Genomic DNA, 23,968 nt, shown 5'->3' with positions numbered 1-23,968 from the left:
CATCTAGTGGATATAGGTCGTTTTCAACCACACCTTGAAGTAGAATTATGCCTGTTAGGTTCTCCTTCACGATAAAATCATTAGCAATTAATATAAAGTAACAATTATTATCTAAACAAAATTGATTGATAGGGATAATATTGGTAGTTGTTTACGGGCAATGGAGAATTTTGTTTAGATGAAAATTTGATTGGCCAAAGTTAAAGGTGGTAGAACCAGTATTAAGAACTTGCAAACCTGAACCATTTCTGACAGTTACAATTTTTGATTCACGAAAGGACTGTTGATGAGTGAGATTAGTTGCATTTGATGTAATATGGGCATTGGCACCGCTATCCATGTACCAAACTTGATGATCAAATGTGGCATTAGTCTCAGCCACCATTGGTGCGAGATCTTGAGGAGGGAAATGACCTTAATATGAATAATCAAAACGATGAAAACAATCAATAGCAGTATGGCCAGATTTACCATAAATTTGACAAACCGGGCGATTGTTGGGGAGTTGTGGAGAAGTAGATCTAGTCTGCTGGTGTAGCCGATAATTAAAGGAACTTGCATTCTACATATTTGTGGGTGGGAGTGGAGGTCATTTCTTTTTCACATAAGTAAGTGCCTTAGATTTGTTTGCAGCAAATGCAAAGTGAGTACAATTCGTGCCAAGAACATATTAATGGACATCTAGAAGATTTTCATAGCCCAGCAATTCGACTTGAAAGTCTTCGAATGTGAAGTCAGTGTCACGGGATGAAAAATTAAAAGATATGACAAATGGTGTGTATGATGATTGCATGCCACCAAGAAGAAAGGAGATCAAGTCTTGATCGTCAACAGGCTTACCAACTGCTGCCAATTGATCTACAAGATTTTTGGCATTTTCAAGATACTCGGAATAGGATTTGGTACTTTGAGTCAATGTTTGAAGTTGACGTTTAAGAAGGGAAATACGGGAACGAGATTGAGAAGAAAAGTGAGTCTGCAGGATAGTCCAGACTTGCTTAGACGTTTCTAATCCATAAATAGTGGAAACAAGTTTCTCCAAAAGAGATGCAAGGATCCATTCAATGAGACAAATATCTTTTTCTGCCAAACAATATAGGCAAGATTTAATGAACCAGAGGCAAGATTTTTTGGAGGACAGGCATCAGTACCATCAATGAAGCCAACTAAGTCGTGTCCTCGAATGAGATTAAGGAACTGCATTTTCCATGCCAAATAATTGTGGGAGTCGTCTAGCTTAACATAAATAGTGATGGTAGATGGAGGTAGGATAGGTTCAGGGATGGAGGTGTCGTTGAGAAAGGATCGTTTGGAAAGCATGAGCTTATAGGATGTTGCTCTGATACCATGTAAGATCTTAACTATTCAACATATTGATGAGCGCACGAGATATCTTTGGCTTGGCTAACACACCTAAGTCGTGTAGTTTTCCATTATATTTATAGTTGTACAATTGAAATGTCAAGCGTATGATAAGGAAACAATCAAATACACGTTTGTAGGAGTAAGTTATGCTAACAGCTGGATTATTTTGAATTAGTAACAGAATGGATGGAGCGAAGAATTAGTGCAAATACTCCTGGATTTTTTGTTGAAGATTCTGATAGTCTAACGGTTTCCATTCTTATTGTTGTCGAATAGTCAGGTGTTCGACACACAATTGAGTACTATTGAGGCTTTTCCATCGATAATCACTTTGTTTGAGCCTCCTTTTTAGATCCCGTTTAGTTACTTGGCATTCTTAAATAAGTTTTTCAACTAAAAAAAATAAACACAAGCCACTTAAATAGAAAGGGTATAATTCTGTCTTTCCGGCCGACCACCATTTCAGATCTATTTGGAAATAAACAAATTAACAACTATTCACCAAATGTGGACCGGCGAATTTAATATTACAGAAAATGACATGCATTATTGGAAGTCTGACATATCTATTGTATGAAGAAATTCATAGCTTAACAAATATTATAACTGAAATCCATACAACATATATTTCTTATGCCCAAATAATCCGAATAGAACCACCCTAATTAATTTTTATCTTTTTCAGCAGATTTTATTAATTCCATCCCCTTAGATTTTCCATATTAGCTGCAATTACAACATCAAGGATAAACCTCGATGAGCGACCTCAAACCCAAAATGGGTGTTATCTTGTAGTGACTGAAACCAGCATCCAAGAAAAGCTTCTCCCATTCTTTCTCCTCCCTCTCTTTACCCGTGACCAAAACCATCATCAGCATATCGAAGAACAGCTGTGTTTCCCTGGACTTGCAGTCTTCTTTCTGGTTCTTCATCATCATGTCTATGATAATCACCTTTCCTCCCTTTTCCTTGCTCGGAATTGCTTCCCTGCATCGCTTTAGTATTTTCACGCATTCCTCATCGCTCCAGTCATGCAATATCCACTGCTTGCAATTTGAATTCCAGTTAGAAATGGACAAAAACTAATGGAAGACTTAGGCAAAAAGTAATGGAAGACTGTTTAGGCTATTTACAAAGTAGAAAGATATAAAACAATAATGAGATTTGTTGACTGGTGACTATTTAAAAGGGTAAAGACAAGCAGCGTTTTGAGCCATAATTTTTAGCATATTTGAACCCTAACTAACAGACAACAAATAGCATCTGATTTTCTTTTTTAAATCTCAAACAGAATAATAGGAAATAAAGGTAATGGAAATAATGATTTTGTGACATTTTTAAAAAATCTTTCTCATCCCTTTAAATCCTGACGAAGCCAAGTAACTAATAAGAGAAACTTAGACATACCTTGAGTAAAATTGCATCTGCAGGAGGAATTGCCTCAAACATATCCCCGGCGAAGTAGTTCAAGTTCTTGCTCCCTTGCAAGCCAGCAACCACATGGGGGAGATCTAACACAGTGCAGTTCAACTGTGGGAAAGCGTTGGCAATGGCCTTAGCCACTGTTCCCGTGCCACCCCCTACATCAACTAATGAATTCAACCCTTCAAATACGCCCTTGCCCTCCTTAACCAGCACGCTAGTGACTAAGCGAGCATCACTAGCCATGGCTTCGTTGAAGAAATAGTTGAGCTGAGGTTCATGGCCAGCATAATCCCATAATGTCCGCTCGTTCGCAGTGTCAAACGGAGTGGGATCATCGTTTTGAAACCAAGCACTCACATAATGCCATGGTTTAGTTAAAGTTGGGTCGAGCATGGCAAGCAAGAAGGGCCTTACGCTCAAGGAGTCATCCTTTAGGAGGAGCCGAGAGGCATGCGTAAGCACATACCCCTCTTCTTCCTCACTCTGTTGGGCTCTTTGCGCAGCGAAGAAGTCAGATTGAACAAGAACACGCATGAGACGGTACACGTACTGGGTCTTTTTTGGGTGGACTGGGAGCTTAGCAACCAGCTCGGGAAGAGTCATGGGCTTGCCATGGTTGTGGATGATGTCTGGGATGCCTAGTTCAATAGCACATTTCAGTGACATAGAGTTGACGAAATTGAATATGTGGTTCCAGACATGAGCTTGAGCTTGAAGCAGCTCACTTGACATCTCACTATTTGCCGGATCCATGTACCTCACACTGACCTCTTACGCTGCTAATTTTTTCGTATTCCAACCTGGAACCTTAACCTATTTATATAGCATTGGGCATTGGACCTCGTGAAAAATATAAATTTCAAAAATCATGTGTGAATTCTAGAGGTGGGTCGTTCAAATGTATACAAAAAAATGGTTATTCCTTCCACTAGATTACGCTGTGGCAGACTCGAAATCCGCCAGCACATGCCACTCCTGTTGGGTCCTTGTGCTTTGCAATATTCACTTATAAATTAATCATTAATTTTCTCTATTGGGTTAATTCACTGAAATCACCTAAACGGGACTAGGAAAGGGATGTACATACTATTCCCAGTAATATTTTAATTACAGCAGCCCACAACAAGTTCATCGTGTTTAGTGGATATAAAAGATAAGTGCTAGCCTATGCGCAAGACTGAGTCCGTCCTATCATTTAAGGGCGAAAAGATTAAGCTTCGTGCCAAACGTTTTCGCTGTAGCTTTTATTTGTTTAGTATATATATATATATATCTTTCATTAGGAAAACCATTTCCTCTTGTCTAACTAGTGTAACAAAATTAATTTATACTTCTGTGGGGTATTGGACCAACAAAATTGGTCCAGATGCAGATGGCAGAAACGTGGCCGAAAGCAAATATAAATTTTTGGATGTGGACAAAACTTTTTATGCCAATTGGCAGAAATATTTTCTATAATAAGAAATCGGATGATTATATCGAAAGATATGTTTCACGTGTTAGCAATGGATTACGAATGATAATGACCCAAATCGGATGATAATGAACCAAACGGGATAGCGTGTTTAAGAATTCCTTCCAAATTCTCAAATAATGATTTGAAAAGTTAATCAATCTAGAATTTCAATTATACTTTTCTTTTTTTTTTTTCCTTTTATTCTTATCTAACTTCACTGTTTTTTTCTTTTCTTTTTTACTTTTTTTACACATTATTAATATTAAAAATAATATTACTATATTTTGATTATTACTACTACAAAAAACCCTAGAAGTTGATTTCTATTTTTTTTTTATTCTTAAAGTTTGTAAGTTTTATTAAAAAAATATTCTTTGTTTTTTATTTTTTATACTTTATGTACTACATTAAGAGGAATTAAATTATTATTGTTTTTATTATTAACACCTCATTAATATTATTATTTATGATAATAGTTTATATTATTAATTTTATTATTAATAGAACTAATTTTATATTCAAGTTATAAGTATAACAAAGAGAAAAGTGTATTTTAACTCACTAATTTGAAAAAATATAAAAAAAAAATAACTTTAATTTTTATAAATTAGTTTATCTTATCCATTTAAAAATATTTTAAAATACATAAACTTTTATAATTATTTCCTAAAATACCATTTTACTTGATAATATTAAATAAAATTATCAAAAAATTAATTTATTATTTTAATTTGATAAAAGTATCTTACAAATAAATTTATTCTAAATTTTTATTATATAATATGACATATATATATATATATATATATATAAATTATTTTTAAAAAAATTCTCTAAATCCTCAAGTGATAAATAAAATCTTTCTAATTCTCTAATTAACACTGATTTTATATATTGTATTATATAAATCCACTCAACTTCTCATTTTTTTAAAAATAAAATTGAATAAAAATTTTGTTAATTGACATTAATAATAAAATAAGAAATTTTAAAAATAAAAAATATCATAAAAATTAAATAAAATTAAAACAAAAAAAAAAATTTAAAAAATGAAATATTGACTCTCATTATATTGCCAACTCTTTCTTGAACCTATATTTTCTACTAGTATGATTTAGCTAAGTGAAAGTTAATATTTATTTTTATATTTTTAACTTTGAAAATTTTTTTTAGTTTTAATTGTATTTTAAATTTTTAAAATTTCTTATTTTATTAATCTCAAATCCATTATCACGTTAAAAAAATTTGTCAATTGATATTATTAACTTGATAAGTAAAAGATTATTTTTGAAAACAAATATATGACTTCTCAAAACGTATATGTATATTAAAATATTTTTAAATGGATGAAAATAAAATTGATTTATAAAAGTTGGGGTTTTTTTCTATATCTTTTTCAAATTAGTTACTCAAAACTCACTTTTCACCATAACAAAATACATTAATCTTACAATATTAATGTTTTAAATATATAATACATTATGACATTATTTTATTTTATTTTATTTTATTTTATTTTTTTAAAACAAACACCTATGAATAACTGCCATATACTATACTCCTTAAAATTTTCTTTATTATAAATTAATCTTAGAAGACAATTTTTTTAAAAAGCTTATGGTTTTTGTTATAAAAATTGTTGCTATTAAGAGTTATATTGAAAAATTAAACATTTCAAAATTTATTAAATCTAAATAATAAAAAATATAATAACTTTATATATTTAATTATTAGAATGAAATGATCCTTTGAAAAACTATTATATTATATATTAGTATTATTATTTTGGATAAGTCATTTATAATTTTTTAAAATAATAATTAACAAAGCAATAATTTATAATTAATTATTATATTATTTACATGTATTAGTATTAATATTATTATTAGTTGATAGGTTATTGATGATGGTGATGATAATAATAATAATAATAATAATGAGAAAAGAAAAAGATGCAAATTGTAGGTATTACAATTTATACTATATATTGAACTTACAATATAAGTATATTAAAAGTACAATACATTACAAAATGTCATAATCTGCCAAAACTATGAGGCACATGTTGGTACCCTCACTTGTGCACTCTTTTTCCATAGTCTTTATTACTTTTACTCTTTTTAAAAAAAAATTCTCAAATTAAAAAAAAAAAATATATTGAACTCGTCTCTTGAAGAGACGAGTTTCATAAATATATATATTTAAAAAAATTCCTAAATTATTTAAAAAAAAAAAAAAAAAAAAAAAAAACAATTCATCAAGGGAACTCGTCTCTTGAACTCGACTCTTCAAGAGACGAGTTCCCATGGGAAAAAAAAAAAATTTGTTTTAGAAAATATTTTTTTTATAAAAAAAATTCCCAAATTAAAAAAAAAAAAAAAAAAAAAAAAAAAAAAAAAAAAAAACAATTCCACAAGGGAAAGTTCCCATGGGAAAATTTTTATTTTTATTTTTTAAAAATACCCAAATTAAAAATAAAATAAAAAAACAATTCCTCAAGGGAACTCGTCTCTTCAAGAGACGAGTTCCCATGGGAAAAAAAATTATAAAAAATTCCCAAAAAAAAAAAAACAATTCCACAAGGGAACTCGTCTCTTGAAGAGACGAGTTCCCATCGGAAAAAAAAAATTAAATATTTTTTTTAAAAAAAATACCCAAATTAAATAAATAAATAAATAAATAAAAACAAACAAACAATTCCTCATGGGAACTCGTCTCTTAAAGAGACGAGTTCCCATGGGAGAAAAAATATTTTTTTTAAAAAAAAAAATTTCTAAAAAAAATTCCCAAATTAAAAAAAAAAAAATTCATCAAGGGAACTCGTCAGGAAAAAAAATATATATTTTTTTAAAAAAAGTTCTCAATATATATATATATATATTTAAAAAAATTCCCAAATTATTATTTAAAAAAAAAAACAATTCCTCAAGGGAACTCGTCTCTTGAAGAGACAGTTCCCATAAAAAAATATATATTTATTTTTTTTAAAAAAATCCCAAATTATAAAAAAAATATATTAAAAAAAAATTCCTCAGCGTAACTCGTCTCTTGAAGAGACGAGTTTCCATAAAAAAAAATAAAAAAAAATAAAATCCTCAAGGGAACTCGTCTCAAGAGACGAGGTCCCATGAAAAAAAAAAATTTTTTTTTTTTAAAAATCCCAAATTAAAAAAAAAAAATTCGTCAAGGGAACTCGTCTCTTCACATGAAAAAAATTAATATATTTTTAAAAAAAAATCTCAAATATAAAAAAATTCCAAAAGGGAAATCGTCTCTTAAGAGGCGAGTTCCCTTGAGGAATTTTTTTTATGGGAACTTGTCTCTTGAAGAGACGAGTTACGTTGATGAATTTTTTTTAATATATATTTTTTATAATTTGTTATTTTTTAAAAAAAAATAAATATATTTTTTAATAATAATTTGGGAATTTTTAAATATATATATATATATAATGGACCCTTGAGGAATTTTTTTTTTTTTTAATTTGGGAATTTAAAAAAAATATATTTTTTCTTCCATGGGAACTCGTCTCTTGAAGAGACAGTTCCCTTGAGGAATTGTTTTTTTTTTTTTTTTATTTAATTTGGGTATTTTTTAAAAATATATATATTTAAAAAAAAAATTCCCCATGGGAACTCGTCTCTTGAAGAGACGAGTTCCCTTGTGGAATTGTTTTTTTTTATTATTATTATTTTTAATTTGGGAATATTTAAAAAAAAATTTTAATATATTTTTTTCCCTTTTTTTTTTTTAATTTGGGTATTTTTTTTGTTAAAAAAATTTTTTTTTTCCCATAGGAACTCGTCTCTTGAAGAGACGAGTTCCCTTGTGGAATTGTTTTTTTTTTTTTTTTTTAATTTGGGTATTTTTTAAAAAAAAAATTCCCCATGGGAACTCGTCTCTTGAAGAGACGAGTTCCCTTGTGGAATTGTTTTTTTTTTTTTTTTTTTTTTTATAATTTGGGAATTTTTTTTTTCCATGGGAACTCGTTTCTTTAAGAGACGAGTTCCCTTGAGGATTTTTTTTTTTTTTTTTAATTTGGGTATTTTTTTGTTAAAAAAAATATTTAAAAAAAATATATTTTTTTTCCCATAGAAAATCATCTCTTCAAGAGACGAGTTCCCTCGTGGAATTGTTTTTTTTTTTTTTTAACGAGTTCCCTTGAGGAATTGTTTTTTTTTTTTTTAAATAATAATTTGGGAATTTTTTTAAATATATATATATATTTTCATGGAACTCGTCTCTGTTCTGTTGAGGAATTTTTGGGAATTTTTTTTCCCATGGGAACTTGTCTGAGACGAGTTCCCTTGAGGAATTGTTTTTTTTTTTTTAAATAATAATTTGGGAATTTTTTTTAATATATATATATATATATATATATATATATATATATATATATATATATATATATATATATATATATATATATATATATATATATATATTTTCATGGAACTCAAGAGACGAGTTCCCTTGAAGAATTGTTTTTTTTTTTTTTAAATAATAATTTGGGAATTTTTTAAAAATATATATATATATTTTTTTTCATGGAACTCGTCTCTTGAAGAGACAATTTCCCTTTTGACTTTTGAAATTTAAAAAGATGATTTTGGTTTAAAAAAAAAATTATTCGTTCACCCTCTCTCCTCTCTCCTCTTTCCTCTCTCCTAAGTGGCAAATCCTCTCTCCTAAGTGGCAAAAACTACCGTATATTTGTAATAACTTCTTCTACTATAATAATTTAAGCATAACTTTTTTAAATTACCGTACTATTGAGAAAAAATCATCTTACATGTGGACCACCATTTCAGATCTATTTGGAAATAAACAAATTAACAACTATTCACCAAATGTGGACCGCCGAATTTAATATTTCAGAAAATGACATGCAGTATTGGAAGTCTGACATATCTATTGTATGAAGAAATTCATAGCTTGACAAATATTATAACTGAAATTCATACAACATAGATTTCTTCTGCCCAAATAATAGAACCACCCTAATTAATTTTTATCTTTTTCAGCAGATTTTATTAATTCCATCCCCTTAGATTTTCCATATTAGCTGCAATTACAACATCAAGGATAAACCTCGATGAGCGACCTCAAACCCAAAATGGGTGTTATCTTGTAGTGACTGAAACCAGCATCCAAGAAAAGCTTCTCCCATTCTTTCTCCTCCCTCTCTTTACCCGTGACCAAAACCATCATCAGCATATCGAAGAACAGCTGTGTTTCCCTGGACTTGCAGTCTTCTTTCTGGTTCTTCATCATCATGTCTATGATAATCACCTTTCCTCCCTTTTCCTTGCTCGGAATTGCTTCCCTGCATCGCTTTAGTATTTTCACGCATTCCTCATCGCTCCAGTCATGCAATATCCACTGCTTGCAATTTGAATTCCAGTTAGAAATGGAAGTATGCATCATTAATTCAATCTATGTCCATGGACAAAAACTAATGGAAGACTTAGGCAGAAGGTAATGGAAGACTGTTTAGGCTATTTACAAAGTAGAAAGATATAAAACAATAACGAGATTTGGTGACTGGTGACTATTTAAAAGGGTAAAGACAAGCAGCGTTTTGAGCCATAATTTTTATCATATTTGAATCCTGACGAAGCTAAGTAACTGATAAGAGAAACTTAGATATACCTTGAGTAAAATTGCATCTGCAGGAGGAATTGCCTCAAACATATCCCCTGCGAAGTAGTTCAAGTTCTTGCTCGTTTGCAAGCCAGCAACCACATGGGGGAGATCTAACACGGTGCAGTTCAAGTGTGGGAAAGCGTTGGCAATGGCCTTAGCCACTGTTCCCGTGCCACCCCCTACATCAACTAATGAATTCAACCCCTCAAATACGCCCTTGCCCTCCTTAACCAGCACGCTAGTGACTAAGCGAGCATCACTAGCCATGGCTTCGTTGAAGAAATAGTTGAGCTGAGGTTCATGGCCAGCATAATCCCATAATGTCCGCTCGTGAGCAGTGTCAAACGGAGTGGGATCATCGTTTTGAAACCAAGCACTCACATAATGCCATGGTTTAGTTAAAGTTGGGTCGAGCATGGCAAGCAAGAAGGGCCTTACGCTCAAGGAGTCATCCTTTAGGAGGAGCCGAGAGGCATGCGTAAGCACATACCCCTCTTCTTCCTCACTCTGTTGGGCTCTTTGCGCAGCGAAGAAGTCAGATTGAACAAGAACACGCATGAGACGGTACACGTACTGGGTCTTTTTTGGGTGGACTGGGAGCTTAGCAACCAGCTCAGGAAGAGTCATGGGCTTGCCATGGTTGTGGATGATGTCTGGGATGCCTAGTTGAATAGCACATTTCAGTGACATAGAGTTGACGAAATTGAATATGTGGTTCCAGACATGAGCTTGAGCTTGAAGCAGCTCACTTGACATCTCACCATTTGCCGGATCCATGTACCTCACACTGACCTCTTACGCTGCTAATTTTTTCGTATTCCAACCTGGAACCTTAACCTCTTTATATAGCATTGGGCATTGGACCTCGTGAAAAATATAAATTTCAAAAATTTCACTAATAAATCATTAATTTTCTCTATTGGATTAATGAGATTACAATATTTTTTTTGACTGAAATCACCTAAATGCATGGGACTGGGAAAGGGATGTACATACTATTCCCAGTAATATTTTAATTAGAGCAGCCCACAACAAGTTCATCGTGTTTAGTGGATATAAAAGATAAGTACTAGCCTATGCGCAAGACTGAGTCCGTCCTATCATTTAAGGGCGAAAAGATTAAGTTTCGTGCCAAACGTTTTTGCTGTAGCTTTTATTTGTTTAGTATATATATATCTTTCATTAGGAAAACCATTTCCTCTTTGTCTAACTAGTGTAACAAAATTAATTTATACTTTTGTGGGGTATTGGACCAACAAAATTGGTCCGGATGCAGATGGCAGAAACGTGGCCGAAAGCAAATATAAATTTTTGGATGTGGACAAAACTTTTTATGCCAATTGTTAGAAATATTTTCTATAATAAGAAATCTATACATGTGATTATATCGAAAGATATGTTTCACGTGTTAGCAATGGATTACGGATGATAATGAACCAAACGGGATAGCGTGTTTAAGAATTCCTTCCAAATTCTCAAATAAGTAATCAATCTAGAATTTCAATTATACTTTTTTTTTTCCGTTTATTCTTATCTAACTTCACCTTTTTATTGTTTTTTTTTTCTTTTTTTTACTTTTTTTACACATTATTACTATTAATTATTAATATTAAAAATAATATTACTATATTTTGATTATTACTACTACAAAAAACCCTAGAAGATGATTTCTATTTTTTTTTAATTCTTAAAGTTTGTAAGTTTTATTAAAAAAAATATTCTTTTTTTTTTTAACTTTTTATACTTTATGTACTACATTAAGAGGAATTAAATTATTATTGTTATTATTATTAACACCTCATTAATATTATTATTTATGATATTAGTTTATATTATTAATTTTATTACTAATATTATATTCAAGTTATAAGTAAAACAAAGAGAAAAGTGGATTTTAAATCACTAATTTAAAAAAATATATATAAAAATAACTTTAATTTTTACAAATTAGTTTTATCTTCATCCATTTAAAAATATTTTAAAATACATGCACTTTTATAATCATTTCCTAAAATACCCATTTACTTGATAATATTAAATAAAATTATCAAAAAATTAATTTATTATTTTAATTTGATAAAAGTATCTTACAAATAAATATAGTCTAATTTTTAATTATATAATTTGATATATAAATGATTTTGAAAAAAAAAATCTCCAATTCCTCAAGTGATAAATAAAATCTTTCTAATTTCCTAATTAATAATGATTTTATATCTTGTGTTATATAAATCCACACATCTTCTCTTTTTTTTTTTTAATAAAATTGAATAAAAAATTTGTTAATTGTCAACAATAAAATAAGAAATTTTAAAATTTTAAATATAATTAAAACTAAAATACATAAAAATTAAATACAATTAAAACAAAAAAAAAACTTAAAAATTAAAATATTAAAATATTGACTCTCATTGTATTTCCAACTCTTTCTTGAATTTATATTTTCTACTAATGTGATTTAGGTAAGTGAAAGTTAATATTTATTTTTATATTTTTAACTTTGAAGTTTTTTTAGTTTTAATTATATTTTTAATTTTTAAAATTTCAAATTCTATTAATCTCAAATCCATTATCACATTAAAAAAAATTGTCAATTAGTATTATTAACCTAATAAGTAAAAGATTATTTTTGGAAACAAATATATGACTTGTGAAAAAGTATGTGTATTTTAAAATGTTTTTAAATTGATGAAAATAAAATTGATTTATAAAAGTTGGGGTTCTTTTTTTATATTTTTTTCAAATTAGTGAGTCAAAACCCACTTTTCACTATGACAAAAATACATTAATCTTACAATATTAATATTTTAAATATATAATACATTAAGACATAACTTAAATTAATTTTTAAAAAAAAAAACAAACACCTATGAATAGTTGTCTTATACTATACTCCTGAAAATTCTCTTTATTATAAATTAACCTTAGAAAACAATTTTTTTAAAAAAGTTTATGGTTTTTGTTATAAAAATTGTTGCTATTAAGAGTTATATTGCAAAATTAAACATTTCAAAATTTATAAAATCTATGTAATAAAAAATATAATAACTTTATATATTTAATTATTAGAATGAAATGATCATTTGTCAAACTATTATAATATATATTATTGTTATTATTTTGGATAAGTTACTTATAATATTTTTAAATAATAATTAATAAAACAATAATTTATAATTAATTATTATATTATTTATATGTATTAGTATTAATATTATTATTAGTTGATAGGTTATTGATGATGATGATGATGATAATAATAATAATAATTAGAAAAGAAAAGAGGCAAATGGATATTAAACTAATATATTGAACTTACAATATAAGTATATTAAAAGTACAATACATTACAACATGCCATAATCCGTCAAAGCTATGAACTACATGTTGGTACCCTCACTTGTGCACTCTTTTTCCATGGAGTCTTTATTACGTTTACTCCGTGTTGCCACCATTGCCTTGATTTTTTAAAAAAAAACTTGAGGACTCATCTTTGATCATAAATTGTACTCATTTTATAAGTAGGAATATCCAACCTTATACTTATAACAAAATGAGAAATGAATAATGTTCAGGTAATGTCTAAACTTATCCCTAAGAATACTTTGGTCAACATATCAACTGCATTATCATATATGTGGATCATTAACATAAATATTTGTTTTAATGAAATCTACTCCCTAGTTAATTTTATGACCTTTCATATCAACATAATTTTTTTTTTTTAGCAAAAGATCTATTTTATATTTAGTAGTGAGCCTATTTGAGAACCGAAATTTCAATAAATTGCTAGGTACATTTTCTAAATTTTCTTTTCTAGCCACAAGTACTTTAGGGTATGGCCTACACACTAAGCCTTCAAATCTTAAAAAAATTTCCTTTACTAGTAATTTATTAAATATAATTATAAAAAAAATATGAAAATACTAATAGGGGTCATCCTCTTTGAACAAAATCACTTCTTTTTTTCAAATATTGCCCCAAATTGTAATGGTTGTGAACTCAATTGATTTAAAGTAATAAAGGTTTATAGTATATTGCATTTCTTGTCATATGTAAATCATACAACTCCTTCAAATATAATTTATTTGACAAGTTTTTCATTATGTATAACCACTCCAAATTGTTCCAAATATATTTGGTTATTACCTATAAGTTAAATTCACATTATGTATTACCACATCCCAAAGATCTAGATGGATTGCATTAGCATGCTAATCATCTATCTCTTAAAATACATCATTTGTCATATATTGGAGATTTGTCAACATGTTGTAAGGCCTTATGAACTTCTTATTGAATAATAGATCCTTCATTGATCACATTTGCCATAGGAAAAATTATTCCTATATTTTGATTTTAATCTTACACTTAGTTTGCGATATCATAGAGGCCTTGATACCACTTTTTTTTTCTCTTTTGATAGACAACAAGAGCATGTATTAAGAAGCGTTGACAAGAAGGTGTGCACCCAATGTATATAAGACAATATACACAAAACATCACAACAACAACACCAAAAATATAAAAGGTTAGCCTACAAAAACAAGTCAAGCTATCCGTAAGAAAGAGCATTTAAAAAATCCAAAATATATAGAGGGGCTCCCTATTTCAAATGAAGCATGGGATCACTTTAATGGTGATTAAATGAACAAGTCCTTCAATATTTGATCTAATTAGAGCTCTTCTTTATCGAAAATTCTTTAATTACACAATACACCAAAATAAACGAACTTAAGCCAGGTGCCAAATAGTTCTTCTCTTCTTATCTAGCCCCTTAAATTTTAACTTAAGAAGCAGGTTTCTCACTAAAACTGGAAATGCCCATGTCAAACCAAAGACTGCTAAAGAAAAGTCCATAGAACTCTTGTCTTAACATAATGAATCAAGATGTAATCAATTTATTCCTTATTGTCTTTCCAAAGTGAAGTCTCCTCTTCTTCTTGCACTTTCAAAGGGTAAACAAGATCCAAAAATTGGGTCACCTTTTTTATCTCCCGATCTTTCAAGGGTCTTCTAAGTTGAACCTCCCAATAGCCATCTCCACCCAAAAATTTGCAACTACAGCATTCTTGGATCATAAGATGTTTTTCAACACTTGTTCCCCCGATATGCAAACATATAGGATGTACACGACCATAGGAATACACTAAGAGTCAAAAGTCGTATTGTAGTTTTCCCTTTCTTTCTTTTTTTCTTTTTCTTTTTCTTATGCATTAATTAATTAATTTATTTGTATAGTTTTATTATTATTATCGTATGGGAACATTCTTGCTATTATTATAAAAGGATCAGTGTGTAAGGGTTTGGATGAAAGAAAGGGAAGGAAATTAGAAAAGCTTAAGATCGATGGAATGTTTGGGAAGTCGAGAAAGAGCCACTGAGCTACTTCAAGCACAAGTCCATACATGGAAGCACACAATGAACTTTGTAAACTCAATGGCACTGAAATGTGCAATTCAACTTGGCATTCCAGATGTCATCCGCAGCCACGGCCAACCAATGGCTCTTTCTCAACTGATCACTGCACTCTCGCTCGAACCAACAAAGGCTCCACGCCTCTACAGACTCATGCGTGTTCTTGTTCACTCTGGCTTCTTTGCTCAACAAAAACTACTCCATAACAGTGAGGAAGAAGAAGGGTATTCACTTACTTTTGCTTCTCAGTTCCTACTAAAAGATGAGTTTTTCAGTGGAGTACCATTCTTGCTGCTTCAGCTGGATCCAATATTAGCCGCTCCATGGCATTTCTTGGGCGATTGGTTCCAAAATGAAGACCCCACCCCATTTCATACCGCACGTAGGAAGTCATTTTGGGATTACGCAATTCATGAACTAAAGCTCAACGATATATTTAATGAAACCATAGTTAGCGACCCCCGGCTGATCGCAAACATGATTGTTAGACAATATAAGGAGGTGTTTGAAGGGTTGACCTCTCTGGTGGATGTTGAGGTCGGCATAGGAACAATGGCCAAGGCCATTGCTAAAGCATTTCCACAATTGAAGTGCATTGTGTTTGGTCAACCACATGTTGTTTCTAACTTGGAGGTTGGTGAAAACTTGGAGATTGTTGGAGGGAATATATTTGAAGCAATTCCTCCGGCCGATGCAATCTTACTAAAAGAATATGGCTTAAATCTCCCTTTTGTCTCCTTTGTTGAGAAAACACTATAGCAATCTCCTCTCTAGTCAAGAGGTTTTTAATACACCCAAAAGTCATCTCTAACTTCATTCTACTTTATTTCCTCTATTAATGAATATAAAAAAATGAAAATAAAAAACAGGCCATATTGGCACATATTCAACAACCTTTGGAGTTGTTATGTTTTGTGTTCCTAATTATGATTGACATGATCTTCAGTGGATACTACATGACTGGAGTGACGAAGAATGTGTGAAGATACTGAAAAAGTGCAAAGGGGCGATTCCAAATAAGGGAGGAAAGGTGATAATCATAGACATGGTAGTGGAGAGCAACAAAGGGGCTAATAAGGCGGTGGAAACATAGCTCTTCATAGACATGCTTATGATGGTTGTAGTTGCAGGGAAAGAGAGAAATGAGAAAGAATGGGAGAAGCTATTCTTGGCTGCAGGCTTCACTCACTTTAAGATAACTCCAGCATTGGGTTTAAGGTCCCTCATTGAGGTTTACCCATGATAATTCTTAGTTTAATTAGTACTTGTTTGTTTATTGATCATGTATGAATCAGATTTGGACGTCATGGATGTGAAAAATGTTTTTATAAATGAAGAAGTGTTTATTTCCTAATCATGTCTTTAAATTAAGAAAGTTTTCTATGGTTCAAAACAAGGTCCAAGAGCTTCGTGAAGATTATGAAAACTTCTTTGGGAAATAGGTTTTGAAATGGGAAAAGTAGATATATACAACCATGCTCATAAAAACGATTAATGATGATACTCTTTTATGAAATTTATATATTGATGATATCATATTTGGTTTGAAATGGGAAAAGTAGATACAACCTTTCTCATGAAAACAAAATGATAACATTCTTATTGTGTAAATTTATATATTGATGATACCATATTTGGTTCTATTGGAAACGTGCCTTAGGTTGCTACGGTTCTGGGTAAACAAAAAATTGTTGAATAATTGGTCAATAGACCAACTCTTTAGGAAATATTTTATGCATATATATATACACATATTTTTGGCTTGATATTAGGAATTGGTTAGACATGGCTTGAAATTAGCAAATTCTCTTGACTTTCTGTTATGTTTCATCTCTATATAAAGAGCAATGCAGTGAATAAAAATATTCTTCTAGATACCAAGTTTTTTTTCTTTACTGAAAAAGTTTTGTTTTTCCTTTGTTGTCATAAAATTTCTACCCTGTTCTTGTGTCATATATCAACAATTTGGTATCAGAGCAATTCTTCTTGAGGGATCTATGAGTTGAGTGAATCCAAAAATGGAAACTAAAACAAATTTCTCCCATGTTGCACCACCGATTTTTTATGGTGATAACTATCAAGCCTAGGCTATTAGAATGATAGTCCATCTTGAAGCATTAGATCTTTGGGAAGCTATGGAGGAAGACTATGATGTTCCCCCATTGTCGGCGAACCCTACGATGACTCAGCTTAAGACCCACAAAGAGAGGAAAACCAGGAAGTCTAAAGCTAAAGCCTACTTATTCTCTGCTGTTTCAAGCACTATATTTACAAGAATCATGAACCTGGAGTCAGCAAAAGATATTTGGGACTACCTCAAAAAGGAATACCAAGGCAATGAAAGAACCAAAAATATGTAAGTACTCAACTTGATCAGGGAGTTTGAAATGCTGAAAATGAAGGAGACAGAAACCATCAAAGACTACTCTGACAAGTTGTTGGGCATAGTAAACAAGGTGAGGTTGCTTGGTAAGGACTTCTCTGATGAACGAATTGTGCAAAAATTTCTTGTAACTCTACCTGAAAAGTATGAGTCTAAAATTTCTTCATTAGAAGAATCTAAGGATTTGTCAAGCATATCCTTGGCAGAATTGGTGAATGCATTGCAGGCACAAGAGCGAAGGAGAATGATAAGAAAAGAATAATCGATGGAGGGTGCTCTTCAAGCAAAGGCAAAAAATTCAGGATGAGGCAAAGACAAGAAAAACAACAATAAGAAGAAGAACAACAAGACTGACAAAAACAAAAAAAACAAGGATGGAACCTATCCACCTTGCCCACACTGCAAAAAGACAAATCACCCACAAATGAAGTGTTGGTGGAGGCCTGATGTCAAGTGTAGGAAATGTGGTCAAATTGGACACATGGAGCGGATTTGCAAGTCACAACAACATGAAGAGGCAAAAGCTTCTACTGAGCAACATCAAGAAGAGCAAATTTTTGTTGCAACATGCTTCACAACAAGTAACAGCTCTAGCGATTCCTAGTTAATTGATAGTGGCTGCACAAACCACATGACCAATGACCAAGAGCTCTTTAAGGAGCTTGATAAAACTATCATTTCCAAAGTAAAAATTGGAAATGGCGAATTTATTTCAGTTAATGGTAAATGAACTATGGCTATAGAAAGCTTAACAGCTTTGAAGTATATTACTGATGTTTTATATGTGCCTAACATTGATCAAAACCTGCTTAGTGTTGGACAGCTGATTGAAAAAGGTTTCAAAGTCATATTTGAAGACAAATGGTGCATGATCAAAGACACGAAAGGTAGAGATGTATTCAAAGTGAAAATGAGAGCAAAAAGTTTTGCTCTAAATCTAATGGAGGATGAGCAAATAGCATTTTCAAGCACTGTAAGCAATGCAGAATTATGGCACAGAAGGCTCAGGCATTTCCACCATGTTGGACTTCTATATATGCAGAAACATAATTTGGTGAAAGGTGTGCCATTGCTGGAAGACAAGCTAGCTGATTGTGTGGCTTGTCAATATGGTAAGCAAACTAGAAGACTCTTCCCTCAAACAGCATGGAGAGCAATGCATAAGCTACAATTGGTACACACGGATGTTAGAGGACCTCAGAAAACACCATCTTTAAATGGTAGTAAGTACTACATTGCATTTATTGATGATTATACTAGATTTTGTTGGATTTATTTCCTCAAATCCAAATCTGAGGTTGCTAATGTATTTTGGAAATATAAAGCATGAGTGGAGAATCAAAGCATTTGCAGGATGCAGAAGATAAGGTTAGATAATAGGAAAGAATACACAAATGAAATTTTTGATAAGTTCTGTGAAGAAGCCGGTATTGAGCACCAACTCACAACACCTTACACTCCACAATAGAATGGAGTAAGTGAGAGAAAAAATCGAAGTATTAGGGAGATGACAAGGTGTATGCTACATGAGAAGGAGTTGTCAAAGAAATTGTGGGCAGAGGCTGCAAACACTACAATTTTTTTGCTGAATAGGTTGCCAACTAGAGTTTTGCGGAAAAAAAAAAAAAAAAAAAAAAAAAAAAAAAAAAAAAAAAAAAAAAAAAAACTCCATTTGAAGCCTAGTTTGGTTATAAACCAGATTTGCATAATGTAAGAACTTTTGGTTGTCTCTGTTTTTCTTATGTGCCACATGTGAAAAGAGACAAACTTGATAAGAAGGCATAACCAGGAGTTTTCATTGGATATAGCAACTCTTCCAAGGCTTAGAGAATTTTCCAACCACAAAATGGAAAAATTCTTGTAAGTAGAGATGTCAAGTTCATGAAGGATAGACAATGGAACTAGGAGGAGTCAATAAAGATGCAACTGCCAGAGGTTCAGCAATACTTTGATGAAGACATAGATTATGTCCCAGTTAGAGGTACAAGGTCCTTATCTGATGTTTATGAAAGAAGCAATGTTGCTGTTTTTGAGCCTGCAGAATTTGAAGAGGCATAGAAGGATGACAAGTGGATTGAAGCAATGAAAGATGAGCTTAGAATGATTGAAAAGAATGACACATGGGAGTTGGTGGACAGGCCTCAACATAGAAAAGGTCATTGGAGTCAAATGGGTTTATAGAACCAAACTTAATGTAGATGGTTCTGTAAATAAATACAAAGCCAAATTAGTTGTGAAGGGGTATAGTCAAGTGTTTGGAGTGGATTTCTCAAAAAAATTTGCTCCAGTAGCACGCTTGGATACAATCAGAATGTTGCTTGCTTTGACAGCACAAAAGATATGGAAGACTTACCAATTGGATGTAAAATCTGCATATTTAAATGGTTATCTTCAAGAGGAAATTTATGTAGAGCAACCTGAGAGATTCCAAGTCAAGGGACAGGAGGAGAAGGTCTACTTGTTGAAGAAGGCCTTATATGGTCTTAAATAGGCTCCCAAGGCCTGGTACAGTAGGATTAATGAACATCTTCAAAGTCTTGGATTTGTTAAAAGTCCAAGTAAAGCTACATTATATGTAAAAGGAACAGATGCTAACTTAATTGTAGTTTCTATTTATGTTGATGATCTGTTTGTAACAGGTAGCAATGAGAAACTGGCAAAAGAGTTTAAAGCTGAAATGCTCAAAGTATTTGAGATGATAGACCTTGGCTTGATGTCCTACTTTCTGGGTATGGAGGTGAAGCAAGATCATGATGGAGTCTTCATAAGTCAAAAGAAGTATGCAAAGGAAATACTTAACAAAATTCACATGGAAGATTGCAAAAGGACCAGCACACCAATGAATCAGAATGAGAAATTTAGCAAAAATGATGGAGCAGAAAAAGTGGATGAAAGCCAATACGGGAGCCTGATTGGTTGCTTGATGTATCTTACAACCACCAAACCAGACATAATGTTTTCAGTAAGTTTGCTTTCAAGATTCATGCATTGTGCCAGTGAAGTGTATTTTCAAGCTGCCAAAAGGATTGTAAGATATATCAAGGGCACAACAAATTATGGCATTAAATATTCTTATTGTTAGAATTTTAAACTTCATGGTTATTCTGATAGTGATTAGGCAGGTTCTATTGATGACATGAGAAGTACAACAGGATTTTGTTTCAGCTTTGGATCCGGAATTTTTTCATGGTCCTTAAAGAAGCAAGATGTGATAGCTCAAAGTACATCATAGGCATAATATGTAGTAGCCAATGCTACTGTAAATCAAGCAATTTGGATTAGAAAAATACTTGCAGATCTACACATGAAGCAAAATGAGCCAACACAGATTCATGTAGATAATCAAGTTGCAATTGCAATTTCAAATGATTCTGTTTTTCATGGCAAGACTAAGCATTTCAAGATCAAGCTGTATCACTTAAGAGAAGAACAAAAGGATGGTGAAGTTAAACTGCTTTATTGCAAGACTGAGGATCAAATTGCAGATGTGTTAACCAAGGCTCTACCAAAAGCTAGATTTGAAACCTTAAAAAGCAAAATAGGCCTCTGCAACTACTAAGGCAAGGAGGAGTATTGGAAACGTGCCTTAGGTTGCTACAGAACGACAAACAAAAAATTGTTGAATAATTGGTCAATAGACCAAGTCTTTAGGAAATATTTTCTATATATATATATTTGGCTTGATATTAGGAATTGGTTAGACATGGCTTGAAATTAGCAAATTCTCTTGACTTTCTATTATGTTTCAGCTCTATATAAAGAGCAACACATTGAATAAAAATATACTTCCAGATACCAAGTTTTTTTTCTTTACTAAAAAAGTTTTGTTTTTCCTTTGCTGTCATAAAATTTCTGCCATGTTCTTGTGTCATATATCAACGGTTTCTACTAATGAATCTCTTGGTCAAGAATTTTCAAGTTGTATGCATAATGAATTTCAAATTAGTATGATGGGAAAGCTCAAGTTTTTCCTTGAATCTAGTCGTGCTTTCAATTCATTGAATTGAGGTCACGAAGTCCCTTTCTCTCTGGTTGTGCATATTATGCCATTCCTCATGGATTTCTCTTCCACATTAGAGGTCGTGGAGTATGCTTGCTCTATGACTGAAAGTTTGGAATTGGAAATGCTTCGGTATGTTGACTGGAAGAATCATAAAGATCCATTATATGTGCACTAAGCTTTTCATTATTCGCACACTAGAACTTTCTTTCACTGCAGCAAGGCCCGAAGTTGGTTCTCTAATTGGTTTCCATTCTTGCTGTTATTGACTGGTAAATGGTTCGACACACAACTGAGTACTATTAAGGTTTTTTCATCCGTTATCACCTTTTTTTAGCCTCCTTTTTAGATCCCATTTAGTTACTTGGCATTCTTAAATAAGTTTTTCAACTAAAAATATAAACACAAGCCACTTAAATAGAAAGGGTAGAATTAGGAATTCTAACGTTGAAGAATCTCCCTTTCACCTCTCTCTCTCTCTCTCTCTCTCTATCTCTAAAGCTGTACATGCTTTAAACCGCATCTTACGTGTGGACCACCATTTCAGATCTATTTGGAAATAAACAAATTAACAACTATTCACCAATTGTGGACCGCCGAATTTAATATTACAGAAAATGACATGCATTATTGGAAGTCTGACATATCTATTGTATGAAGAAATTCATAGCTTAACAAATATTATAACTGAAATCCATACAACATATATTTCTTCTGCCCAAATAATCCGAATAGAACCACCCTAATTAATTTTTATCTTTTTCAGCAGATTTTATTAATTCCATCCCCTTAGATTTTCCATATTAGCTGCAATTACAACATCAAGGATAAACCTCGATGAGCGACCTCAAACCCAAAATGGGTGTTATCTTGTAGTGACTGAAACCGGCATCCAAGAAAAGCTTCTCCCATTCTTTCTCCTCCCTCTCTTTACCCGTGACCATAACCATCATCAGCATATCGAAGAACAGCTGTGTTTCCCTGGACTTGCAGTCTTCTTTCTGGTTCTTCATCATCATGTCTATGATAATCACCTTTCCTCCCTTTTCCTTGCTCGGAATTGCTTCCCTGCATCGCTTTAGTATTTTCACGCATTCCTCATCGCTCCAGTCATGCAATATCCACTGCTTGCAATTTGAATTCCAGTTAGAAATGGACAAAAACTAATGGAAGACTTAGGCAAAAAGTAATGGAAGACTGTTTAGGCTATTTACAAAGTAGAAAGATATAAAACAATAATGAGATCTGTTGACTGGTGACTATTTAAAAGGGTAAAGACAAGCAGCGTTTTGAGCCATAATTTTTAGCATATTTGAACCCTAACTAACAGACAACAAATAGCATCTGATTTTCTTTTTTAAATCTCAAACAGAATAATAGGAAATAATGATAATGGAAATAATGATTTTGTGACATTTTTAAAAAATCTTTCTCATTCTTTGAAATCCTGACGAAGCCAAGTAACTGATAAGAGAAACTTAGACATACCTTGAGTAAAATTGCATCGGCCGGAGGAATTGCCTCAAACATATCCCCTGCGAAGTAGTTCAAGTTCTTGCTCCCTTGCAAGCCAGCAACCACATGGGGGAGATCTAACACAGTGCAGTTCAAGTGTGGGAAAGCGTTGGCAATGGCCTTAGCCACTGTTCCCGTGCCACCCCCTACATCAACTAATGAATTCAACCCTTCAAATACGCCCTTGCCCTCCTTAACCAGCACGCTAGTGACTAAGCGAGCATCACTAGCCATGGCTTCGTTGAAGAAATAGTTGAGCTGAGGTTCATGGCCAGCATAATCCCATAATGTCCGCTCGTGAGCAGTGTCAAACGGAGTGGGATCATCGTTTTGAAACCAAGCACTCACATAATGCCATGGTTTAGTTAACGTTGGGTCGAGCATGGCAAGCAAGAAGGGCCTTACGCTCAAGGAGTCATCCTTTAGGAGGAGCCGAGAGGCATGCGTAAGCACATACCCCTCTTCTTCCTCACTCTGTTGGGCTCTTTGCGCAGCGAAGAAGTCAGATTGAACAAGAACACGCATGAGACGGTACACGTACTGGGTCTTTTTTGGGTGGACTGGGAGCTTAGCAACCAGCTCAGGAAGAGTCATGGCCTTGCCATGGTTGTGGATGATGTCTGGGATGCCTAGTTGAATAGCACATTTCAGTGACATGGAGTTGACAAAATTGAATATGTGGTTCCAGACATGAGCTTGAGCTTGAAGCAGCTCACTTGACATCTCACTATTTGCCGGATCCATGTACCTCACACTGACC

The 23,968-nt window shown here is 32.1% G+C and overlaps 2 protein-coding genes and 1 pseudogene across 3 annotated transcripts; 1 reads left to right on the top strand and 2 right to left on the bottom strand.

Annotated features, from left to right (window-relative positions):
- Positions 1-1,937: 1,937 nt before the first annotated feature.
- Positions 1,938-3,557, bottom strand: LOC117925802 (trans-resveratrol di-O-methyltransferase-like). Its single transcript, XM_034844885.1, has 2 exons — positions 2,773-3,557; positions 1,938-2,408 (listed from the first exon to the last, which is right to left on the bottom strand). Exons 1-2 carry the CDS (start codon positions 3,541-3,543, stop codon positions 2,106-2,108), a joined length of 1,074 nt encoding a protein of 357 aa, XP_034700776.1. The 5' UTR covers positions 3,544-3,557; the 3' UTR covers positions 1,938-2,105.
- Positions 3,558-9,125: 5,568 nt separating this feature from the next.
- Positions 9,126-23,968, bottom strand: LOC117925800 (trans-resveratrol di-O-methyltransferase-like). 2 transcript variants are annotated; one of them, XM_034844882.1, is made up of 3 exons: positions 23,240-23,968; positions 9,899-10,016; positions 9,126-9,628 (listed from the first exon to the last, which is right to left on the bottom strand). In XM_034844882.1, the coding sequence occupies exons 1-3, from the start codon at positions 23,950-23,952 to the stop codon at positions 9,326-9,328; spliced, it is 1,134 nt and encodes a 377-aa protein (XP_034700773.1). In that variant the 5' UTR covers positions 23,953-23,968; the 3' UTR covers positions 9,126-9,325. The 2 variants fall into 2 exon arrangements, with proteins under 2 accessions (XP_034700773.1, XP_034700774.1); XM_034844883.1 differs by lacking the exons at positions 9,126-9,628; positions 9,899-10,016 and adding an exon at positions 22,322-22,817 and having other exon boundaries at positions 23,182-23,968.
- On the top strand, positions 15,242-16,599 carry LOC117925801 (annotated as a pseudogene).

The sequence above is a fragment of the Vitis riparia genome, chromosome 12 (assembly GCF_004353265.1).
Source record: "Vitis riparia cultivar Riparia Gloire de Montpellier isolate 1030 chromosome 12, EGFV_Vit.rip_1.0, whole genome shotgun sequence".
Classification (NCBI taxonomy): Eukaryota; Viridiplantae; Streptophyta; class Magnoliopsida; order Vitales; family Vitaceae; genus Vitis; species Vitis riparia.
This window is presented reverse-complemented; position numbering and strand designations above follow the sequence as displayed.

Bases quoted from the DNA above. Each gene is read 5' to 3' on its own strand.
- LOC117925802 (XM_034844885.1), bottom strand. From the start codon at position 3,543: ATGGATCCGGCAAATAGTGAGATGTCAAGTGAGCTGCTTCAAGCTCAA. The intron at 2,409-2,772 runs GTATGTCTAAGT...AATTGCAAGCAG, and splicing joins CAGATGCAATTTTACTCAAG to TGGATATTGCATGACTGGAG.
- LOC117925800 (XM_034844882.1), bottom strand. From the start codon at position 23,952: ATGGATCCGGCAAATAGTGAGATGTCAAGTGAGCTGCTTCAAGCTCAA. The intron at 10,017-23,239 runs CTACTTCGCAGG...CCCACACTTGAA, and splicing joins CAAGGGAGCAAGAACTTGAA to CTGCACCGTGTTAGATCTCC. The intron at 9,629-9,898 runs GTATATCTAAGT...AATTGCAAGCAG, and splicing joins CAGATGCAATTTTACTCAAG to TGGATATTGCATGACTGGAG.